General features: G+C 43.9%; 1 protein-coding gene across 3 annotated transcripts in view; it reads left to right on the top strand.

The window, feature by feature from the left end:
* pcnx1 (pecanex 1) overlaps nucleotides 1-23748 on the top strand; it is a 42842-nt gene that overhangs the window by 15794 nt on the left and 3300 nt on the right. For 2 of the 3 annotated variants that reach the window (XM_061842965.1, XM_061842968.1), the window contains 26 exons: nucleotides 93-186; nucleotides 857-914; nucleotides 999-1231; nucleotides 2630-2783; nucleotides 2859-2891; nucleotides 5537-5708; nucleotides 7214-7324; nucleotides 8337-8428; nucleotides 8514-8623; nucleotides 9098-9203; nucleotides 10232-10324; nucleotides 10434-10584; nucleotides 11707-11848; nucleotides 11924-12101; nucleotides 13367-13475; nucleotides 13696-13825; nucleotides 13898-13956; nucleotides 15412-15627; nucleotides 16716-16969; nucleotides 17365-17595; nucleotides 17912-18012; nucleotides 18492-18873; nucleotides 18948-19222; nucleotides 20590-20762; nucleotides 21442-21911; nucleotides 22193-22333. In XM_061842965.1, the coding sequence (XP_061698949.1) occupies nucleotides 93-186; nucleotides 857-914; nucleotides 999-1231; nucleotides 2630-2783; nucleotides 2859-2891; nucleotides 5537-5708; nucleotides 7214-7324; nucleotides 8337-8428; nucleotides 8514-8623; nucleotides 9098-9203; nucleotides 10232-10324; nucleotides 10434-10584; nucleotides 11707-11848; nucleotides 11924-12101; nucleotides 13367-13475; nucleotides 13696-13825; nucleotides 13898-13956; nucleotides 15412-15627; nucleotides 16716-16969; nucleotides 17365-17595; nucleotides 17912-18012; nucleotides 18492-18873; nucleotides 18948-19222; nucleotides 20590-20762; nucleotides 21442-21911; nucleotides 22193-22333 (4268 nt within the window). The remainder of the gene's footprint in view (nucleotides 1-92; nucleotides 187-856; nucleotides 915-998; nucleotides 1232-2629; nucleotides 2784-2858; nucleotides 2892-5536; nucleotides 5709-7213; nucleotides 7325-8336; nucleotides 8429-8513; nucleotides 8624-9097; nucleotides 9204-10231; nucleotides 10325-10433; nucleotides 10585-11706; nucleotides 11849-11923; nucleotides 12102-13366; nucleotides 13476-13695; nucleotides 13826-13897; nucleotides 13957-15411; nucleotides 15628-16715; nucleotides 16970-17364; nucleotides 17596-17911; nucleotides 18013-18491; nucleotides 18874-18947; nucleotides 19223-20589; nucleotides 20763-21441; nucleotides 21912-22192; nucleotides 22334-23748) is intronic. The other variant, XM_061842966.1, reaches the window with a different exon arrangement.

Raw genomic sequence — 23748 nt, 5'->3', positions numbered from 1 at the left:
ATTGTTATTCAACCCCTGATAAATTAATTGATTACGAGGGTACATAAGTGTACATGTTTTTTGTTTTTTTTAACTTGTTGTTTCCTTTCAAGGCAAACTCACGCCCTCCTTGTACGAGGCTGCCGGCTGCGACATGTCCCTGGTCAACTTTGAGCCTGCCACCAGACGAGCCTCGAACAACATTTGGTGAGCGTCGTACACTCAAACTTTTACGTACTCACTGGTCTTAACACAGCAGCCTTGTGTAAACCTGCAGCATATTAAATAAAACATAAAATGTACAAAAATGCCTCGCTGTTAAATGGTCCCATAAATGGAAAAATTGGCAAATAAAATGGATGTTTAAATCCTTTTTAGGAAACAATGCAGAGTGCACAAATTATCAGTAGCAATAATGTAGAACTGCTTAAATCTTCTCATTTTATAACAGTGTAGCAGGAACAGCCTTCTTTGTAGGAAACTAAAAAAGAAGACAAACACAACAGTTAAACTTTGAATAATTGGAGTTATGACGCGATATAAACATCAGTAGCATGAGAGTTCCATGACCATCACGCTATGTTTTTTTTTTTTTTTTTTAAATTACAAGCTTGGCGTACCACCAAAAAACAAATTCGCCAACCGGATTGCAAGTCGTGGCGTCCGCCAACGCAAGGTTGAGGTACACAGGGTTGTGTACTGTATGTATTTAGAGCTCAAGGCAGATGGAGTACTCGTCCCTTATCACGGACAGTTTGTTCCATTTGGGGGAACTCCGAATGGTTCAGTCGTGTGTTTTAGGCGACCGTCGACGGAATGCTAATCGAATACAGCGAGCGCCTCCTCTTCCAGTAAACGTGTTTATTGTGTGGTGCAGGGACACCGACTCCCACCTCTCCAGTTCTACCTCAGTTCGCTTCTACCCTCATGACCTGGTGAGTAGGATGTTGCAAGACATTGTGCGCTCCGGTGTACTTTTTCATTTTCCATTTTGTGTATTACTCTTAACGGCGAGGCAGCTCTCTTTCACCCAGATCCGCCTGAACCGTCTGCTCACCATGGACCCGGAGCTGCTGGAGCAGCAGGACGCCGACCTGAGCCCGGAGCTGCATACTGTGTCGCTGGGGCCCGACGACCCGGCGTCCGCCGCCGCCGTGGGCAAGGCCAAGCAGTACTACCGCCTGTGGCTCATGCCGTACCTTTGGGTGGGCCTGCACTTCGACCGCCTCACCCTGCTGGCATTGTTTGATCGGTAAGTCGCACCGGCATCGCGACCCAGGAGCCTGATTCTGCGTGGTCCTTCCACGTTGGTGTCCGCATCCGTGTTGATGTTCTCGAACACAGGTGTCAATCTCAAGGGTCGGGGGCCAGATCTGGCCCGTGAAGGCAAATCATATATATCAACTTCCATGATTTTTGTGATGATCTGGAACAAAATTTCAAATTGTCATATCATAAATGATAAAGTTGCAATATTGCAAGCATTTTTGTGCTATCAAATATGAACAATGGTTGAAAAACCCATTGCACTTGATTTATGATTTAAAACTAGTTCATAAATTTCATCTGTAAATATCATGAGGCGAAAAATTTTCATGGGTTCACAGTCATCACGGCCCTCTGGCGGAAATCGTAGCTACAATGTGGCCCGTGCCAGAAATGAGTTTGACACTCGTGTTCTAGAAGACCAGTTTCCCTCAATAAACTGGCAATTTGTGGTCTCTGTCTATAACAGACGACGTCTCTAAATGAGAATGCTGGAGTCGTGAATTCAGACTCCAAGAGATACCAGAAAAGTTGAACAATAACAGTGCAGTTAACTTTTAATGACCGCAAAGTTAGCACGTCCATGGTTCTGTTCCATTAGACTGATGTGCAGTCACTCCACAATGTTTTGCATGTCTATGTTTACATCTTAGTAGACTGGCGTGTGGTTGCTGTGTATAATTTGTTACAGTAGACTCTGTAATGTACTGGATCGTACTGGATTTGTTCCGGATTACCGTAATTCCCGGCCTACAGAGCGCACCTGGTTATAAGCCTCACCGAGTACATTTGTAAAGGAAATACCACTTGGTGCACACACACGCCGCAGCTGTGTAAAAGCCGCAAGTGGCCACATTCAAACGCGAGATATTTACAGAGACGGTACACAGAAAGTGTTTAACGCTAACGCCGCGGTACCACTAACGCTAACACCGGGCTAACTCTAACAGGGCCAGTTAAAATAAAACTTTCCGGTAAATATCACTGAGACACGCCAGTAACACAGCAGCAACATACTAGCACAGCGCTAGCGCAGCGCTAACGGGCCGGTAGAAGTCACTTCCTCGGCACATATATTCCACCGGTCTCATTCTTACCTTTTCTGCATGAGTGCCCCCTTGCGGCCGTTAGAAAAAAAGCACAAATTAGCAGCATCGCCGCATAAACTGCGGGGCTGAAAGCGTGTGGGGAAAAAAAAAAAAGTCGCAGCTTGTAGGCCGGAAATGACGGCACTCTTGTCACGTGGTCACGCGACAATGTTGTACCTTGACATGATTCCAGTACTAGTAGTTAGTAGAAAAAGAATCAGTCCGAGCCATTATACAAACATTGACCCCCCCCCCCCCGTAACCATTTCTGAATGTTTTCGTTGCTTTTGTCCCAGGAACCGAGAGGTTCTGGAGAACGTGCTGGCCGTGGCGCTGGCCGTCCTCGTGGCCTTCTTGGGCTCGGTGCTGCTGGTGCACGGCTTCTTCACCGACATCTGGGTCTTTCAATTCTGCCTCGTCATCGCCAGCTGCCAGTATTCATTGCTCAAGGTGGAGAAGTTAAGCTTCTAAAGACTTGTTTTCGCTTTCCGGTGACTTCACTCTTTCCTTCTGTTTCACTGACAGAGCGTTCAACCGGACTCCTCCTCCCCGCGTCATGTAAGTGACTTTTAGGATTTTACAACTCAACCACATCTTGACTGCAGCAGCCAATATCTTAGCTCGGTTCTACTCCAACGTTCCTCCGCGTTTTCACAGCAAATTGTTTAACGTTTTATTTAGAGTAAACGTAACGCGTGTTGGAGTGAGAAACATGTTTAATTATTATCATGAATTGTTCTTGGAGTGGGGCGGGGCGGCGTCGCTCCATATTGTTGATTAGAAACTGCAGCGGCTGGGGCTGGGTCTGGTTCTGGTACACATAGTAGATTAAGTCCTTGTAATTATTCGGCCCAGTAGAGGCGGGGTAGGCTTTTTGACAGTACTGCCCTAAAAAAACGCTGAGTTTCCAGTATTATGACACCTGGGAACTCATTTCAATTACACAAACATTTACTTAACGTTTACTTTAAGACACATGAAATACAGTTTCATTATTCATGACTTTTCTCATGTTGGTTCTTTTAAAGCAACCCCATTTAGTCTCCGCTTGCATCAGCGGGCGCGTCTTTTATTAATGTCGCTCCCGCTTGGCCGCGGGCGCTGTGGCTTTAAATAGCTTACGCGGAGTTTAGAGCGCATACACAGACACGACTGGGCTTTTCATAACAGATCTGACACAATTTTCGGAAACTATTGGAGCAAAGAGAGAAGGGACGGGCTGTTATGTTTCACTGGGTTACACTCACCTTGTATAATGAATGTATTGACGTAAATATACACAAACACCACAGAGCACAGCAGCTTCCCATAAAGGTGCAGTACTTCACGCTAGAATTCAGTCAAAAATAACATACCGTAATTTCCGGCCTACAAGCCGCAACTTTTTACACACCCTTTCGTGCCGTGATGCGGATAATTTGTGCATTTTTTTTCTGACGGACGCAAGGGTGCACTCGAGCGGAAAAGATAAGAATGAGACCTGCAGAGGAATTGATTTTTACCACCCTTGTTAGCGCCTCGCTTGTGTTAGCGCTGGGCTAGTGTGTTGCTGCTGTTTTACTGATGTGTCTCAGTGATGTTTACTGGAAACTGTTATTTTAACCGGGCCTGTGAGGACTAGCGTTAGCGCGGCGCTAGCGTTAGCACTAGATTTAGCATTCAACTCTTTCAGTGTACCATCTTTCTTTGTAAATATCTCGTGTTTGAATTCTTGTTTCAATGTGGGCACTTACGGCTTTTACACAGCTGTGGCGTATGTACGTACCAAATGGTATTTCCTTTACAAATGTACTCGCTGAGGCTTCTAACCAGGTGCACTCAGTCGGCCGAGAATTATGGCAGTACTGTGTAAATAATAAGGTGTCCATGCATCTTCATCTTATATGAAAATTGCAGAAAGTAGCCCCCAGTTGAATGGCTCTTTTATTTAAAGTCAACATCGCAAAGTACGTGAAAACACGCATCAAAATGGTGACGAATTGAGTCATTGTTTTAGCCCCTTTTGTTTCTGTTGACATTCACCGGGCCGATTTCGTCCGCCGCGACGTGTCACGGAGAGACGGAGTAAATCATCCGTGGCGCGTGCAGTGCCGTGGGCCTGCGCTCGCCGAGTGGCATACTTCGGCGACCGCAGCCGAAAGGCCCCCAACCCCCTCCCCGCCCGGGATTCAAGTGGCTGACGAAACCCTCTGTCAATGCTGACTGACGTTCGCCATGTATGCTAGCCGCTGTCTTGCTGGCCTCGGGGGGGTGGCGGGTCCTGTGTGGTTCACTGCTGACTTGTTATGCAAGGGGGGGGGGGGCAGAGACATTGTCGCCATACACATTAGACTTCAGGGAAGAGGTGGTATTTTAAATTGCGGGCATACTTTGAAAGCCAACTCCACGTTACTGGCAGATCTGTGTGCGTTATGAACGAGGAAGTGGCATTTCCGCCTAATGACCCACTTTATGAAATTGGGGCTCTTGGTGTGTGTATATATTGGAGGATGGAACGTAGACATCCAAACCTCTGAAGGGCAGAAGGATACTTTTTAGCTCTGCACACAAAATAAGAAACATGTGTTAGGTGAAAAAGAATCTTAACCTATATCTCAACAATTCAGTACTGTATTGTTCGCGGTCTTTTTCACGTTTACAGCACTTCAAACACATTTTATGTATTAGTAAACAAATTATTTTGGGGGGCACGCTAACAAATGCAAGTTCGACACTGGAGTTTGTTATGACAAACCTTTTACATTTTTTGCAATAGTTTCAAGATAAGCCTTTAAACCCAAAAGATATTTTTAATAGTAAAAAGAAGTAATGCATCAAGTTTTCGCGTAAAATAAAACTGTAGAAAAAAATGAAGCCCTTGGTTTCTTGGGATCTCAATTTATTGATTAGCGAGTTTTACTGTTTGATTCATTTCTGACTTTTGAAATTTGGTGAGAAATTCATTCCTGTTTGAAAATAAAAAAAAAAGAAAAAAAAAACGTTGGTGAAATGCCAAATGGTGATTGAAATTGAAAGAGGCTGTTTAAAGATCTTAATGATGGAAGCTCTAGTTGGTCAAATATAGTAGATAATAGTACATAAAATAAGATGATGTAATGAAAAAAAAATGTAGATGCTTTTTCAATCAAGTCTCGATTGTGTTTATCTGTGGGCAACCGGCCTCTCGCCTTCCATGACTGTACTCTCTCTGTCGCCACCTGCAGGGCCACAATCGCATTATCGCCTACAGCCGGCCGGTGTACTTCTGCCTGTGCTGCGGACTCATCTGGCTGCTGCACTACAGCAGCCTGAGGACCACTTCCTCCCGCTTCACCATGTACGGTGTCGCGCTCACCAGCTCCCTCATCCTTGCCTCAGCCAGGGACCTCGTCATAGGTGAGGGTCAACTTGGCCCATGGCGACAGTGGTAACTAATGACAGCTGTAGTGGTAGTAATCGTTATGGTTCGAGTAGCCCCAACAAATGGTCTTAAATTAATGTGTTTTTTAAACTTCAGCTCTTTCTGGAAGTCTTTGAGCTTCTCGACAAGTGAAAAAAGCATCTCAAATCATCTTTGCCCATTGAAATGAATTGAAAGTCCATGAATCCGTTGTAGCCTTCCCAAAATGTAATGTGTTTTTCAATAAGAAAAGTAGCACATTTATAATTTTAAAGCAAAGCAAAGCAAATTTATTTGTATAGCGCATTTCATACACGAGGTAACTCAATGGCCCTTACATGATTAAATGCATTTGAAAACAAAGAGATAAAAAACATTTAAAACAGGATAAAAACAATAAAAATGACAATATTAAAAAAAAACCTTAATTTTACTCATAATTACCTACAGTAATGACATTAAATAGAATCATAAAAAAAAACTGTGGTAATTAATGACAGCTGTAGTGGTTGTAATGGTTATGGTTCTAGTAGCCCCAACAAATGATCTTAAATTAATGTATTTTTTAAACTTCAGCTCTTTCTGGAAATCTTTCAGCTTCTCGACAAGTGAGAAAACATCTCGAATCATCTTTGCCCATTGAAATGAATTGAAAGTCCATGAATCCGTTCTAGCCTTCCCAAAATGTAATGTTTTTCAATAAGAAAAGTAGCACATTATAATTTTATTCATAATTACCGACAGTAACGACACTAAATAGAATCTTTAAAAAAAACGGTGGTAGTTAATGACAGCTGTAGTGTTAGTAATGGTTATGGTTCAAGTAGCCCCAACAATTGGTCTTAAATTAATGTGTTTTTTAAACTTCAACTCTTTCTGGAAGTCTTTCAGCTTCTCGACAAGTGAAAAAACATCTCAAATCATCTTTGCCCATTGAAATGAATAGCCTTCTGAAAATATTTTTAATGTGATTTTTAATAAGCAGCACATTATCATTTTATTCAAAAAACCTACAGTAACGACATTAAATAAAATCTTTAAAAAAAAAAAAGTTGGACTTTTTTTTTTTTTTTTCTCCTTCAATTCAATGGATTTTGTGCTGCCCGGTCTGAGAGTCTTGAGAACCATATAATACATACAGAAATATTGTACAATAAGAGCTATGCAGCATATAATATCCACTATAAATATAGTCACTAGTCTATGCGCTGCGCCTCAGGTATTGTGGGGGTGCGGTTGGTGAGAAGCCGGAGTGGCTGACTCACGATTGGAGTTGTGAGGTGTAACAGTGTCGATCATGTTGGGATTTTATTTAATTCCGCCGGAACGATAAAGTTGTTGTAATAGCAATAATTCAGACTTAGAGACGAGTGATTTATGATACACGTTAATGATGTGACATTACCTTTTTTTTTCTGTCTGTATGAAGAGACAACGTTGTGGAGTATAATAGAGTAGAGTTACTCCCCACCTCTGAGTATTTGTATTTTGTATTTTGCAGTGTTCACTCTGTGTTTCCCCATCATCTTCTTCATGGGCCTGCTGCCACAGGTCAACACGTTCGTCATGTACCTCTTTGAGCAGCTGGACATCCACGTCTTTGGGGGCAACGGTGAGCGACGAACCTAACTGTAAACTTTTTGTCGTCAAAAAGCAATAATGATCACCGACTACTCCGTAGCTTCTTTCACACTGGCCGTCCCAAGCCGACATTTTCCCGGCTTTTATTTATTTAAAATGCCGACTTGCAGGCAATTCAGGGTTTAGCGTTTTGCTCTAGGGCACTTCGACAGGAAGGGATTTCAATTGGCGACCCTTCAATCGGTGTACAGACAACCCAAGTGTTTCCGTTTATGAGGAATGCAATTAACTCTGTTGCAAACCAAAACAGCAGCGCCTGTTGGAGCACGTAAACAATCTCCTGGGTGATTTTAAAGTGTGGCGACTTGCTGTACATTAATATGATCTTATGTCGTGTATATTATATTAGTATATTGGTATATTGTGTATACAGTGATGACTCAGTGCTCGACCACGATCCGTTCCAGAAAACGGTTGAAGTGATTTGTTCGAAAACCGAAATGATGTTTCCCATTACAATGAATGGAAAAAGAAATAATGCGTTCCAAGCCTAAAAAAATTGGCTTTATAAAGCACTTTTTTTTAGCATTTCCTGATAATAAACTGCATAGTAGAAATACATGTATCGTTTAAATACTTTATATAATAAAATAATTTAAGAAATTTATTTATTTTTTGCTTAAAATGTACACTTTTGTAGTAGAGTAAATCTAAATCGATAACCGATTTGTTCAAAAATGGGGACGTTCGGGAACTGAGGCTTTACTGTGCATCTTATATCTTTATCGCTGATTAGTATTCCGATAGATATGGGGAAGCTGCGCAATTTTGAGCGGAGCAACCCTTTGGACATTTTTTTTTTTTTGCTTCACAATTATGTGTTTCCATGTTTGTGTTCCAGGTAAAAATTTCACCATTGTAGTCTTTTTTTTTTTTTTTAATTCAGTTTTCCTGTCAATGTCATTTATTTGAAGTTCATTATAATATATGCCCCCCTCCACCCCATCTGCAGTTTAGTAAATGAACAAGTTTTCTCCCTGCAGCGTCCACCAGCCTGCTGTCATCGCTTTACAGCGTCCTCCGCAGCGTCCTCACAGTCGCTCTGCTCTACGGCTTCTGCTACGGCGCCCTGAAGGTCAGCGAATACACGCAAAACATTCGCGCTGTTGTTTGGGTGGTAATCCCGTCTGCGAACGGGAATGACATTCGCACTCTTTCAGGAGACCTGGGAGCCTCATCACATCCCCGTTCTCTTCTCTGTTTTCTGCGGCCTGTTGGTGGCCGTGTCTTACCACCTGAGTCGGCAAAGCAGCGACCCGTCTGTACTCATGTGAGCGCTTGTGTGACCGTAGTTACTTTGTACACACGGAGGACGGAAATATTGGGAGAGGAAGTGAATTTAAATGTGATAATTTCCCAACTCCCGAGCAACTTTCACGACTTTCCTGTTAGGCAGGGATTTGGCCCATCAAGATTGCAGCTCTCTCGCCTCACATAGTTCCTTGGCACCAAGATGCCACAAGATGGAGCCAAAGAAGTGCTTTTCTATTAGAAAGGGCTTTGGGCTTTTCTGAAAGAGGCCGGAAGAAGTGCAAAGATGAGGTTTTCAGCAAATGATGAAGGGTTAGTTCCCCTAAAAGTTCTGCGATTCTATATTACTCTATGGACTACGTGGCCTCCCTTAGATTCAATCTCTTGTACACGTAATACTCGTCTCCCAATATTAGTCCTTTGAATGTACCAACAGCAGCAATACTCGCCGTCCGATCCCCGAGCGCGGTAATGTGCTCACGTCATCTTCCAGGTCGCTGATCCAGTCGAAGATCTTGCCCAACCTGAGAGACTGCATCCCGGAGGAGCCCTTGTCGGAAGTTCAGGACCCCCTGCCGGAGAAGCTGAGGGCCTCCGTGGTAAGTTGCGGATGCTGGATGCATCCAATCTTATTGCGGAATTTACGCTCATGAACCATGAAAAAAAACCTGCCTTGTGGTGACCCTATATTTATTTTAGAATTTATATGTATGATACTTTATTCATTCATAAATTAGTAAAATTTTATTCATAATACTGGGCACTCCGGTTTCCTCACACATCCCAAAAACATGCAACAATAATTGGACACTCTAAATTGCCCCGAGGTGTGGTTGTGGGTGCGGCTGTTTCTCTCGATGTGCCCTGCGATTGGCTGGCAACCAGTTCAGGACGTACTCCGCCCCCTGCCCGTTGACAGCCGGGATAGGCGAGGATAAGCGGCAAAGAAAATGGATGGATAGTTAGATGCTGGTCCAGGTCTTATTTGTGTCTTCTTGGGGTCGCCGTAGTACACTTGAGTATTTGTGACTTTGAACGTGTGTTTCATCAAAATGCCTCTGATGAGAAATTAGGAGGTGGCCCCCGCCATGCACATTAGCAACCGTTATCCCCGACTTGGGACGGCATGTTGCTATGTTACCCCCCAGAAAAACAACAATTTTCCCTCACTTCATGACCACGATGCTTACATCAACTTGTTAGTTAATGTGCAGATCCATGTATGTGGTGCATGAAGCGGACAGAGTGTAAAAAAGTAACTCGTACATACTAAAACGATCGCAGCACATTGTTGTGCGTGTGAGTTTATGTTTCAGCACACTTGTGTGGACGCTGTGCACAAATGTGTTTATGTTTGGGTAGATTCTGATGTGTGTGTGGCCTTTCCTGAATGTTGTTCAAAACCATGTTTATGTTTCAGTACACTCTTATGTGGGGTGTGTTCTAGGAAACGCTTAAAAATGGGTAATATTTATGTTAGGAAATCATTACATGTCATTATTAAAGTGTTATAAATGGATACTTGAACGCATGCTCTTTTTTTGTGGGGGATAGAGCGTTTCTTGACTAGCTTTGACATATTGTTGCTTATTAAGGATTGTAATGAATAACCTGTTTTTATTTGCAGAACGAGCGTCTACAGTCCGACTTGATTGTCTGCGTGGTCATCGCCGTGCTCTACTTCGCCATACACGTCAGCACCGTCTTTATCGCCCTTCAGGTACGTGCACTCGCTGTTCGTACGACGTTTCTGGACTCCTTTCGTGTGTGTGTGTGTGTGTGTGTGTGTGTGTTAACGTCGGCGTCATCTCTTTTTGTGCACACCACAGCCGTTCTTGAGCTACGTGCTGTATGGACTGCTGGGGACGGTGGGGCTGCTCACGCACTACCTGCTACCCCAGTTGCGCAAGCAGCTTCCCTGGTACTGTTTCTCGCACCCGCTCCTCAAGACTAAGGAGTATTACCAGTTTGAAGTCAGGGGTGAGTGCACGACAATGACCGCTAGCTACGAAATGCCCCCAAAGTGGCTATTAAATACAGTTTTCACCACGATACATACACACTCCGTATTCAGTCTTTGGTCATGTTTGGACCCCCAACAAGGCAATCCGTTTTTTGGGAAGAACAAGAGTTAACGTGATCAAATTGTCAAATTTTGTCACCATTCTGAGCCCCAGAAAAGCATCACAATTTAGCGTTGCCCATTTGTCTAGGAAACTCGAGGCCCGGGGGCCAGATCCGGCCCGCCGCCTGATTTTATGTGGCCCGCAAAGGCAAATCATGTATATCAACTTCCTGATAATTTGTAACAAAATTTCTAATTGTCGTATCCGAAATGATAAAGTTGAGATATTGCAAGCATTTTTGTGTTACCAAACATGAACAATAGTTGAAAAGCCCATGACGGTTGATTTCTGATTCAAAACTAGTTCATAAATTTCATCTGTGAATGTCATGAGGTGAAAGATTTTCATGGATTCACAGTCATAACGGCCCTCTGAGGGAAATCGCAAGTACAATGTGGCTGGCGACAAAAATGAGTTTGACACGTGGTCTAGGACAAAGATTTCCAATCACTGTGCTGGGGCACTTAGTAGTGTAATTATCCAGATTTATTTAATTGTTCGCATAATTATTTATTTACTACAAATGTGGCTGCTGTGGTCATCCATTTATGCCGGCAGTGACATAACGTGATGGGCAAAACCGTTAAATCCTCATCCTCAAGGTGCCACAATGTACAATGAACCTGTATATCCACCTGTTGCCGTTCAAATTCATATTTCCTCGCTGGATTGAATAGTTTTCTGAAATCTAAATCTGAATACAATAGAATAAGTCAAAGCACACGCAGACATTTGCGTGTAAATTGAGACATGATCATCTTCATTTCTTCATACAGTGGATATCAAAATGCAGGTTTTGTGATATTGAAATAAACGAGAGAATTTCAGAACTGTTTTCACTATAATGGGAGTTACAACCTCTACAACTTATAATATTTTTGTACATACTTCATAGCGAGGAGAATGAAAAATGAATGGAAAATGGAAAAAAATTGAGTCAGAGTGTAATACAATTTCTCATTGTCTCCGGCGTCAGACGCGGCTCACGTGATGTGGTTCGAAAAGCTCCACGTGTGGCTGCTCTTCGTGGAAAGGAACATCCTCTACCCGCTCGTCATCCTCAACGAGCTGAGCGGTAGCGCCAGGGAGCTCGCCAGCCCCAAACGACTGGACACCGAGTGAGACAAACGGCCGCATTCGTTTTGATTCGAGCGGACGTTTATTTCGTTTTGGCCGACCTTTCCCTTCTTCAGGGTGGGCGCACTGATGATCACTGTGGCGGGTCTCAAGCTGCTGCGCTCGTGCTACAGCAGCCCCACTTACCAGTACATCACCGTCCTCTTCACCGTGCTCTTCTTCACATTCGACTATCGGCACATGTCGGAGACGCTGCTGCTGGACCTCTTCCTCATGTCCATCGTCTTCAGCAAGGTGCGTTCACTCCCATTTGTAGTTAAAGAACGTGTTAAAAGTGAATCAAATTGTCACCAGTTGGCCTATCAGGACCAAGAGGGGGAAGGATGACGGAACAAATATTAGTTTAGCGATCAGGGCAATTTTAACGCATCGTTCCCGCACTCCCATGATGCACTGCATGGTCCGCCTGCCCTGCAGGATGCCATAGTGGCAAAAAAAAAAAAAATTATATATATATATATATATATATATATATATATATATATATATATATATAAATTTTTATTTATTTTTTTGTATTGTTCTGAATAGGAAGTAATGAGGTAAATCTTAAATATTTTTTTTTTTAAAAAAAAAGATTCATTTAAAAAATCGCTAACAATGAAACGGACTCCGCTATAATGGATTTTAGATCAAACGGAGAGTCGGACTGGACGCACAATTTGTCACTTAAAATGCCGTAGAGAAAGTGTTAATTTTGGAATTGGCTATTGTTAATTACTGGTGTTAGCGTGTGTTTATTTTTGTTCTTTATTGTCTTTATTGTCCTTTCGTACTTTTTTGCGTTATTATGATGCAGCTCTTTTGTGATGAGGAATTCTGGAATGTTCTGAGACGTAACGCGTCACACGTATCACTGGTGCTTTAGTGCAATGGAGGCAGAGAATAGGACTGATGTATCTCTGAGTCATAGATAAACAATATTACTAGATCCAGTTCCAAAAGACGCGCCTCCTATACCTGCACGTTGCCCGTCTGACAATGGTTGTATCTATTGTTTATCTTACATAGAGCAGGGAGAGAGTGACATGACTGCTGCGTCTTTGCAGTCTGGAACATGCTGTTTTGGGTACAGTAACAGTTTTGGGTTAATTTTTGTCAAACAGTTGACCATTGGCAACAGATTTGGAACTAGGGAGCACACTAACTACACTCTCCTCACGAAAAGAACTCACTTATGATGAGTGCTGGATGTCAACAATGTCACCATGCCCAAACACACTCACAAGGTTCCACAAGTTCTATCCCTATTTTGTCATTTAATAACACCAAAAACATTTCGTACCATTTTTAAAACTCGAGAACATGAATTTACACCACAACAGAACTGGAGGCTGAGAAGTTCGCATTGAATTTTATTTAAGTGTAAAAACAGGAAGCACTGCCTTACTTTGTTGACCTACAAAATAAATCTTTTCAGTTTTTTGTTTTTTTTTTCCCCCACATGGTTCATAAGTTCATTATTTTTACGGGTGGCTTGATGCTATTTTGGTTCACAGTTGTGGGAGCTGTTGTACAAGCTGCACTTCGTCTACACCTACATCGCGCCCTGGCAGATCACGTGGGGCTCGGCTTTCCACGCCTTTGCTCAGCCCTTCGCTGTGCCTCGTATCCTTTCCACACCATCTTTACATATGTGTATCTATATATAAATGTATATTTTATGGCTCTGGTCATGCTCTCGAGTCACAGGTCTGAGCTATAAATGGTCCTTTTGGAAAATGTTTACCCAGCTCATTTCATTGAGGTCATAGTTATGTATGACTGTCCTTTTTTCTAGTTTATAAACAATTTCCAGGATTGTCCTTGACTTCCTTGCTTGCCACAGACTCAGCTATGCTCTTTGTCCAGGCCCTGGTATCAGCCATCTTCTCTACCCCCCTCAACCCCTTCCTGGGCAGCGCCATCTTCATCACATCTTACGTCCGGCCCGTCAAGTTTTGGGAGCGCGACTACAAGTGGGGATCCTACTGTTAAAAATTCCTTCAATCCTTACACAATCATCATTTTCCTTTCTTTTCTCCACACAGCACCAAAAGAGTGGATCATTCCAATACCAGGCTTGCCTCGCAGCTGGACAAGAATCCAGGTGAATGGCAAACTGTCCGTCACTAACTCAGTCCCTCACGTAGACAGTGAACATGAACAGCAGCAGCTATAGCGCTCGTGCACGTGACGTCAGCATTTTCACGGCGCCGTATCGCCGGTCAAAAAGAGCTGCTCGACAGCGTGGGGGACATCGAACCGGAGCAGAATATACACAGTGCCAGAGACTTGTTGCGCTGTTGGTTTTTACAACAGACGAAACAGATATTCAAAGTCGTCATTCTGTGGAACACTATCTGAAAAGATCGATGGATTTCGGTAATTAAATGTGATGGATGGTGCCCAACCAAATACACACGACTGTGTAGCGATCACTTCATTTCAGGTAGGAATTATTCTTCTCAATCTCAAATTACCAAAAAGTATTTATAATGCCAAGTTGGCTCATTTGAGAACAATGCATATTTAAAAAAAAAAAAAAACAACAACAACAGGGAGTCATCTCCAACGTACCCGGAAGCGTGTTGCGGCCACACGTTAAACTTAAACCTCTCCCCGACAGAATTTTTTTATTTTTTTTTAAATATAGATTCTTCTCAAATGAGTCCAATGCATATTCAAGAAAAGAAAATGAACCGTCGGTCACACAGAGATTTACGTAGGTTAACGTGTGGCCGCAATGCGCTTCCGTGTACGGCGCGGAAGCCTATCCCAGCGGTTTATTTTCTTTTTTTGAATAGGCATTGGACTCATTTGAGAACAATGCATATTTTGGAAAAAAACGTCTGTCATGGAGAAGTTTACCGAAGTTTAACATGTGGCCGCAGCACGCTTCGTGTACGGCGGAGCCGACTCAGTCTTTTTTTTTTTTTTTTTAAGCTCCAATCATAGTTAATGAAAACCAAGGGTCATTTATTTAAATATTGGTATTTGTATTGGAAAAAAAATCTGAGTGGCTCCATCACGATGTGGGATTTATTCTTGATTGAGAACAGATCCAGCAACCAAGTATTCGTATCCGTCCAGACTTTTCTAGGCTTTCAAAGTCTTCCTTGTAAATCTCGACGACTTACTCACCAGATCCGTGTGTAGATCCAGTTGCCCAAGACAAGCGGAAGCAGGTTAACAGTCCAATTTCTTATCGGCGAAAACATCGACTTCGGCATTAAATGTGTGTCCTTTATGCCAAGTGTCTCTCATTTTTCCACGTACCTTCGTTTATTAACACCTTCTAAATGTTAGGATTGAAGAATGCTTTGCTTGACCGGCAATATGGTCAGTTATGTGATTTCGGTGACGTAGGTGCACAAGCTCTATAGTCAGCAGTGTTGCATGTGTGTGTGTGTGTTGGGGGGGGGGGGGGAACATACATGTATAAGTAAATGATAAATAGAAGGATGAAAGTAGCTTTCGAACGACCACTGTACTAAAGTATACACCAGCAGCAATAGTGGAGCCGGAGTGACAAATACGTGATATATTCTGCATACACCCGTAGGCTCGGACGACAACAACCTCAACTCCATCTTCTACGAGCACCTGACACGCTCGCTGCAGCACAGCCTGTGCGGGGACCTGCTGCTGGGCCGCTGGGGCAACTTCAGCACAGGCGAATGCTTCATCCTGGCCTCGGACTACCTCAACGCGCTGGTGCACCTGGTGGAGATCGGCAACGGGCTGGTCACCTTCCAGCTCCGAGGGCTGGAGTTCCGAGGTGAGCTCCCGAAAACAACTCGAGGATGCGATGCCACACAAATGCTTCCTACAAAAGGGTGATTTTTTTTTTTTTTTTTTTTTTTTCCAAAATTCATATTGTATTGTAGTCAGTCTGAAGTGTCCACTCCAATACAGACACAGCATTTTAACACCGTTATATTCCACTCTCGCATTATACGGTTAGAAAATTCACATCACACTTACATATAGGAAATTTTAAAAAAATCATTAAAATCTACAAACATTAAATAAAAACTATACCAAATAGATGTTTTCAAACATTTTTAAAATCTGAATTGCAAAGGTATTGAACGTAAAAATTAAATAAAACTGAGCTGTACTTAACAAATGTTAAAATGGTTCATATTTATTAGTTAGATGTCAAGATTGTCTGGGTGATTTATTGGTGTAATTATTAGTCGACAGTTAATATCGGGATTTAGAGTGCTAAGTGCACAACATATTTCATTTGACTGGAATGTGCGGTACATTACACTTTTTCTGTGAATATGACAAATTGAAAGTGAGCGTAATCTACAGGATTTAATTTAATTTGGGATTTATTTCACATATCACTAGATTGACCCCAAATAAATAAATAAATAAATAAATGTGTGTGTGTGTGTGTGGTGTGTGTGTGTGTGTGTGTGTGTATATATATATATATATATATATATATATATATATATATATATATATATTCTCCCAAAATGGTTACATTTATCATACATAATGTAGTATATCACTTACATTGTTATTAATAATCAAAATAAAAGGTTTTGTGATAAAATGTCTTTTTAGTTTTTAGTGCAGGAACTATCTTCAGGAGGCAGAGCTTTGGCCTTATCACATAAAAATGTGAGTTTTATTAGTAATAAAGGATAAAAATTTCTCCCCCCAAAATTGTGGCTACTTGAACCCGTATCATATCATATAAATATGCAGGGAAATGTTGGTTGTCCAAAATTCCCCTGCTTAAATTCCCATTGACATTAACTGGAAATTCTGTGTAAATTTACCAGATCTTTTCCACCGCTATGTTACCCGAGCCCGGAGCTAACCTATCGAAAAACCGTCACCTCTTAGGTACCTACTGCCAGCAGAGGGAAGTTGAGGCCATCACCGAGGGGGTGGAGGAGGACGAGGGCTGCTGCTGCTGCGAGCCGGGCCACCTCCCGCACGTCCTGTCCTTCAACGCCGCCTTCGGGCAGCGATGGCTGGCCTGGGAGGTGCTGGTGACCAAGTACGTGTTGGAGGGCTACAGCATCACCGACAACAGCGCTGCCTCCATGCTGCAGGTTTTCGACCTGCGACGCATACTCACCACGTACTACGTCAAGGTCAGTGGGGTGAAGTTTTGAGGATAGCAAATGCAGTGTGGGGGGGCTCCCTAAACTACATGAATAAGTTTTTTGGGGCCAGTCATACCTCAATTAGTTGCTCCTGTATGTAATGTAAATGTAGTAAAATGATATCTAGAATGTTTTTTCTGCCACATTTTGGTAGCTTTGCTTCCTGATACCATCTAAAGGTTCTCTAAAGAGTGATGGGGCGGTCCTACTTTGCGGTTTTTCCACATTTCGCAGGGGGTTCTGGTCCCCAATCACCGCGAAAAACGACGGATTACTATATACCATTTTTTGGTACAGAGTCAAGTGGGAGGGTACCAAAAGGGGGAAGCGGACTTTCCTACGTGCACGGATTTTTCGACATATCGTTCTACGGTGCTCTTCAGGGTATCATCTACTACGTGATTGCTTCGCCCAAGCTGGAGGAGTGGCTGTCCAACGAGACCATGAAGGAGGGTCTGCGGGCGTGCAGCGAAAGGAACTACGTGGACCTGGATCCCACCTTCAATCCCAACATCGACGAGGACTACGACCACCGACTGGCTGGCGTCTCCAGGGACAGTTTCTGCAGCGTTTACCTGGGCTGGATCCAGTACTGCAACTCTCGCAGGGACAAGGTAGTCAAATATGGTCTTTATGGATTCAATAAAAAAAAAAAAATAACTTAGGAAAGTAAATACTTGGTTCACACTCTTAATTTGTGTATGATTGCAATATCTCAAAGTTGTCATTCATGACATGGCAATTAGAAATTTTAATAAAAATCCTGGAAGTTGACACATGCAATTTGCCTTCACGGGCCGCATAAAACCATATGGCGGGCCAGATCTGGCCCCCGGGCCTTGAGTTTGACACCTGTGGTGTAGCTGGTCAAGGATATTGAACGTAAAATAAGAAGCCTCTGATATAACTTGTGTGCACGTTGTGTTGTAGCCGCTGGACAACGAGAGGGACTCTCCCCTGGTGCTGCTTTGCTTCGGCCTGTGTGTGCTGGGAAGGAGAGCGCTAGGAACGGCGGCTCATCACATGTCCAGGTTCGGCAGACATTTTGGAACTCTTTCCAAAACACCGCACCCCACTTTCACACCGGCCATCAAAGCAGGCTTTTACACTGAAGGCTTGTGGAATGTTCGAACGAAAATCGGTACTCGTACGCCCCTAACAATACCCGAAAATAACAACGCCCGCAGCCAGACCAGCTGACCGACAACGCGCTCTGTTGTGAATTCCCACCCTGCCAAAAAAAAAACGGAAAAAAAACAGAATGCGTGTGGCGGTTAATTCGGTTTTTGAACAAATCGGTTCTCGATCCACCTTCTGGAACGGATTGTGGTCGAGAACCAAGGCAGCACTGTAACGTCATCTCACCATCTAAAGTCACATATTTGCCTACACTTCCAGAAGGTTTTAATCCTTGGTCATTCTTGGAATTGAGGGTTATGTGCGTGATTTATGTTCCAGACTGATAAATACCACTTCTCTGTACCCCCCCCCCCCCCCCCCCATCCTACAGCAACCTGGAGTCTTTCCTGTACGGGCTCCACGCTTTGTTTAAAGGAGACTTCCGCATCTCTTCGACGCGAGACGAGTGGATTTTTGCCGACATGGAGCTCCTCAGGAAGGTGGTGGTGCCCGGCATCCGGATGTCCCTCAAACTTCACCAGGACCACTTTACCTCGCCGGACGAGTACGACGAGCCGGCGGTGCTCTTCGAGGCCATCTCGGCCCACCAGCAGAACCTGGTCATCGCCCACGAGGGCGACCCGGTGTGGCGCAACGCCGTGCTGTCCAACGCCCAGTCGCTGCTCGCCCTGCGCCACGTGCTCGACGAGGGCACCAACGAGTACAAGATCATCATGCTCAACCGGCGATACCTCAGCTTCAGAGTTATCAAGGTCCGGTGATTTTTACTGCGATGCGGAATACGGGACACGTTGTACGGAATACGCATTTTGTTGCTGTGCCGCAGGTGAACAAGGAGTGCGTGCGGGGCCTGTGGGCGGGCCAGCAGCAGGAGCTGGTGTTCCTGCGGAATCGCAACCCCGAGCGCGGCAGCATTCAGAACGCCAAGCAAGCGCTGCGCAACATGATCAACTCCTCGTGTGACCAGCCCATCGGCTATCCCATCTACGTGTCGCCTCTCACCACTTCCTATTGTAACTCGCACCCGCAGCTGGGCCACATCCTGGGCGGGCCCATCAGCGTCGCCAACATCCGAAACTTCGTGGTCAACACCTGGCACAGGTGGGTGTTGCCTTTTGTGCGTGGCTTCGGTCGTTGGATTTCTTTAAAGCAGGAGTACATAAAAAAAAAAAAAAAGTGTGTGTGGGGGGAGTAATCTGGTTTTTTTTGTGTGTGTTTTGCCACCATTTTGCGGTATCTTGGTGTCAAAGAACAATGTTCAAGTGAGTTGAGGCGTTTCATTGAGAAAAATAAATAGCGTCTTGTGGCTTTACAGGCAATTTTAAACTTTTATGGCGGTGGGGTGGCGACCAATGTGACCTAAGCTGCGCACCTCCGCGATTGCGCACTTGGAGCGCACATGAAAGCCGATCCAGCGCAGTGAACCACAGCCTGACTTTTTTTTTTTTTTTTTTTTTTAAACACGTCAGCACGCGGTCTCTAACAAGCCGCTGCTCGGCCACACCATTCCACACGCTCGACTTCCTTGTTTACCTGTCAGCGCCCACCTCCCGCTCTTAAAGGGGTACACTCATAATTAGAAACGCCGCCCACCACCGGTGCTTTAAAAACACAGCCTGGGCAACGTAGAGCAAAGAGAATTAGACATGCTGCTTGTGTTTACTCTCGATAATAATGGTGTTAAAAAAAAAAAATGCTGTTGCTTTAATGAATGTCGGGGTATTTGAATAATAGAAGAAAAAGTGGTGAAACTGGATGAGATTTTTCTCTTTTTTTTTTTTCTTTTTTTTTTTTTTTTGAGTAAAAAAAGGTCTGGTCTGAAGCCAAAGTAGAAAGTGCAGGATGAGATGGTGTACAATTTTAAAATTCCACCTCGGCGCAGCCTGATAGAGGATGAAAGCTCAGAGAATACGGTGCACAAAAAGCTAATTGTGTATTTTAAAAAAAGGAGGCAACATAACATTAACCATAAAACTGGTAGCATCATTCAGCTTTCAACATGAATCGCTAAAGATATTCTGCAAACAATAATTCAGTTTTACACCAAGAAAAACAGACGGGGATATCATTATGTTAAAAATAAATAAATGAAACAAAGTTGGAGGCGATATTTCAAATTTACAGTTCATGGCTGGCTTGGTTTGTTTGTTGACATTTTCATTGCAAGTTTGCAAAAACACAAATAAAATTGTTCTAAAAAGTTTCTGACGGTAAAGTAAATGCTGTAATCTGAATCTTTTAACGAGGCATGTAACTTCAATGGATGACACCGATCTGACCACAGTGCATACGCCTGATGTTGCTCACAGTGGTCAAAGAGGGCGCTGACGGGCTTAGCGTGTTTGCTCAGACACGTCAAAAATCAGAGGGAATGTTGGTCTCAACTACCGGCAGGTTTTTATTATTCAATACGGGGATTGGTCCTTATCCGACTTATCTGGTTTAACGTCGTCAACTTTTATTCTCAGGTTACGAAAAGGCTGCGGCGCAGGTTGCAACAGTGGCGGGAATATCGAGGACTCCGAGGCCGGCGGAATGTCCTGCGGGAACGGGATGGCGGGCGACTCGCAGCAGAGCTCCCTGTCCCAAGGCGGTAATTCCGGACCCGGCGGTCCTCACTCGTACCAGCAGCACGTTCTCGGTGAGGGAAATCGCCGCTGCCCGGTAACGCTTAGCAGCAAGCGTCCGGTGTTGCACGTGAAATCGATAGCGGCCAGTTAGCAAGTTAACTCGTTGGCTGTATTGTGAGATGTCACACAAAAGTAATAACACCTTTAGTCTTTTATAACAAGTGACTATAGCAGCCAGTTAGCCGTTAGCTGCCGACCACGTTGTGTGATGTCACGTAAAATCAACCACTGCTAAGGGCTTCCAAATATTAATAATGTTATCGTAACTTATTAGTGAAAGTCAACGATGTTCTCGACATGAAGTATGCTATCGCACAATGTGGTGAATTGCTAACATTGCTGGCTAAAGTCTAACTAGCGACTTGTCTTTTTGAACCGAGGCGACAATTAAACTAATATGACCATTAGCAGCCACCATTCGGAGTCGGATGCATTAATTCAATAATCTACTTAACATTTCATAAGTGGCACAACCACATTTTGTTTTTTATAAGTAAGATAATCAATAACAACTGCTAATTTTAGCTAACACCTAACTAGCTGCTCCTGTCATTGATTTATTGCTAACTAGCGGCTTCTTGATGACAGGTGACGATAGCAGCTAGCTACATTAGCGGTCTACGACATTCTATTCAATTCTGGTAGCTAACGGAAGTCCGGGTGTCGCTCTACTTTTTCCCCGGTGTCCAGGCTCCAGTCAGAGTTCGCAGTCCGTCCAGTCTAGCATGGTGCGCCACTCCCCAGCCCGGGCCTCCACGGCCAGCCAATCGTCTTCGTACCGCTACGGCGGCGGCAGCCGGCACTCGTCGCTACGCACGTCCGCCACGGGCCTGGAAGCGTGCCGGCGCTCCTCCACCAGCCAGCTGTCCCTGCGCACGCTGCCCACCTCCCTCCACCTGCGGCTGGGCTCCGCGTCGGACCCGGCCGGCCCGTCCGCGTCGCTCTCCAGCCACAGCATCCCGCCGTGCAAGCGCCACACGCTGGTGGGCCTCCTGGGGAACGACGGCCTGTGCGGCGTGGTGACGGACCCCCTCGGCCAGCATCACCACCACCACCAGCAGCAGCAGCATCTTCATCATCACCACCCGTACCACCACCCCCAGCAACATAACCCTGTTATCTCCACGGTGCGCAGGGACGATATCTCCTACAGAGTGCAGGTGTGTGGGACACCGTAGGCGGATATGGTCCATACTCATCCCCCATAAGTGAAAATATTGAATATAAAGAAAACATTTGAATTCTCACACGCTTTAAACATTTCAACCTATTCAAGCACAAAAATAGTTGAAATTTCTTTTCCAATTTTTAGTATTTTCTTTTTGTATTTTTTTTTAGGTGGGGTTATTAAATAAGATTTATTTTTAAGTCAATTTTGGTACCAATTTTTCCCTCATTCTTTTTAGTTTAATTTTTTTATTCCATGCTGGGATCCCTGCAGATTATGGACCCGAGTCAAGTGCTGGAGAACGTGAACGTGTCCAAGCGGAAGGAGCTGCAGTGGCCCGATGAGACCTTGAGACTACGGGCAGGGCGGACCTGCTGGAGGGACTGGACCCCCCTGGAGGGCATGGAAGGACATGTGAGTGAAGACATGCCAAGGACTAGAACACTGGTTTGACCTCCCACCCAGATGCCATTCAAATTCATACCTTAAAGGTCAAGTGTCATGCCTATAAACGTTCAAAAATAGATATAGAAAATACATATAACATAATTCACTTCAATGTCCAAACGAAAAAAATAAATAAGAGCGGAGAGTGCGTCATCCACGCGCAAAAGTTGCGGAAGTCTCATTTGACATCCAAGTGGTTGCCATATTGGCTCCATCTTCTGTCCGTGATGTCACACTGGGACAGACTCCCAGAGAGTATGTATGAGCCAGCCCGGCTGAAGCCGTCCGCCGCGGACACAATCGAACGAAGTGGCCGGGGGATTATTATCCTACCGTTTCGAGCCACATTTAGATGATATGCGGATCACTTCTCACTAACAACAGACTCCCAGACAGTATGTATGAGCCAGCCCGGCTGAAGCCGTCCGCCGCGGACACAATCGAACGAAGTGCCCGGGGCATTATTATCCTATCGTTTGAAGCCACATTTAGATGATATGCGGATCACTTCTAACTAACAACAGACTCCCAGACAGTATGTATGAGCCAGCCCGGCCAAAGTCGTGCCCTCTTCTGAAGCTGTGTTCGGCGCCAACGGGTACGTCAACACATTTAGCACCCCTGACTTACGTGCCGGATCTTTTGTTACATTCTGAGAGGATTACGTCCCACTGGCCCCGTTTTGAATCCATTTTTCACGACGAACCGGGTCTCTTGTAAACTTATGATTGGTAAATCCATCCTCCCGAGTGTTCGAACAATATCCAGCAATACAACGAGCCGCCGTTTTGGCTAACACAAAGGAACAACGTGCTGCCTTCCGGCAAGTAAAACTAATAGAAACATATGAGCCCGGCTGAGTGCGCTATTGCCTTGTACGTCACTTCCTGCTTCTTCTCGAAAACAAATCCCTTGAGAGGATTTTCATGGCGGGAGTGACAAAAAGCTATATATGTCAAAATCATGGTAAAATAATAGATGGGTCAATACTGGCTGCCGTTTTTTTCATTAATAACACTAAAAATCATGCATTTTATGACAGTGGACCTTTAAAAAAAAGTCCTTATCAGATGTGAACATTTTTTTTTTTTTTAATATATGGTATTGAACATTTTATTTTTAAAAAGATCAAATTTTTTCCCACAATAAAATGTAGGGATTTTTTTTTTTTTTACAAAATTTTTTTAACTATCATTCATGAAAGTCATCAAAGCTATGCAGTGTTGAAGTGTTTTTTTAGGTCACAGTTTCCATGACATCTTTTTTTTTTTTTTTTTTTTTTTTTTACATCCGCAAGTTCACCTTTGAACCTCTTTTTTTTTTTTTTTTTTAAATGCTGTGTGCTTATCACGTAAGCAACCTCTTTGGTTGTTGTTGAACTT

The sequence above is a fragment of the Syngnathoides biaculeatus genome, chromosome 15, assembly GCF_019802595.1.
Source record: "Syngnathoides biaculeatus isolate LvHL_M chromosome 15, ASM1980259v1, whole genome shotgun sequence".
Taxonomy (NCBI): domain Eukaryota; kingdom Metazoa; phylum Chordata; class Actinopteri; order Syngnathiformes; family Syngnathidae; genus Syngnathoides; species Syngnathoides biaculeatus.
The sequence above is the reverse complement of the archived record's forward strand: the minus strand, read 5'-3'. Positions and strand labels throughout refer to the sequence as shown.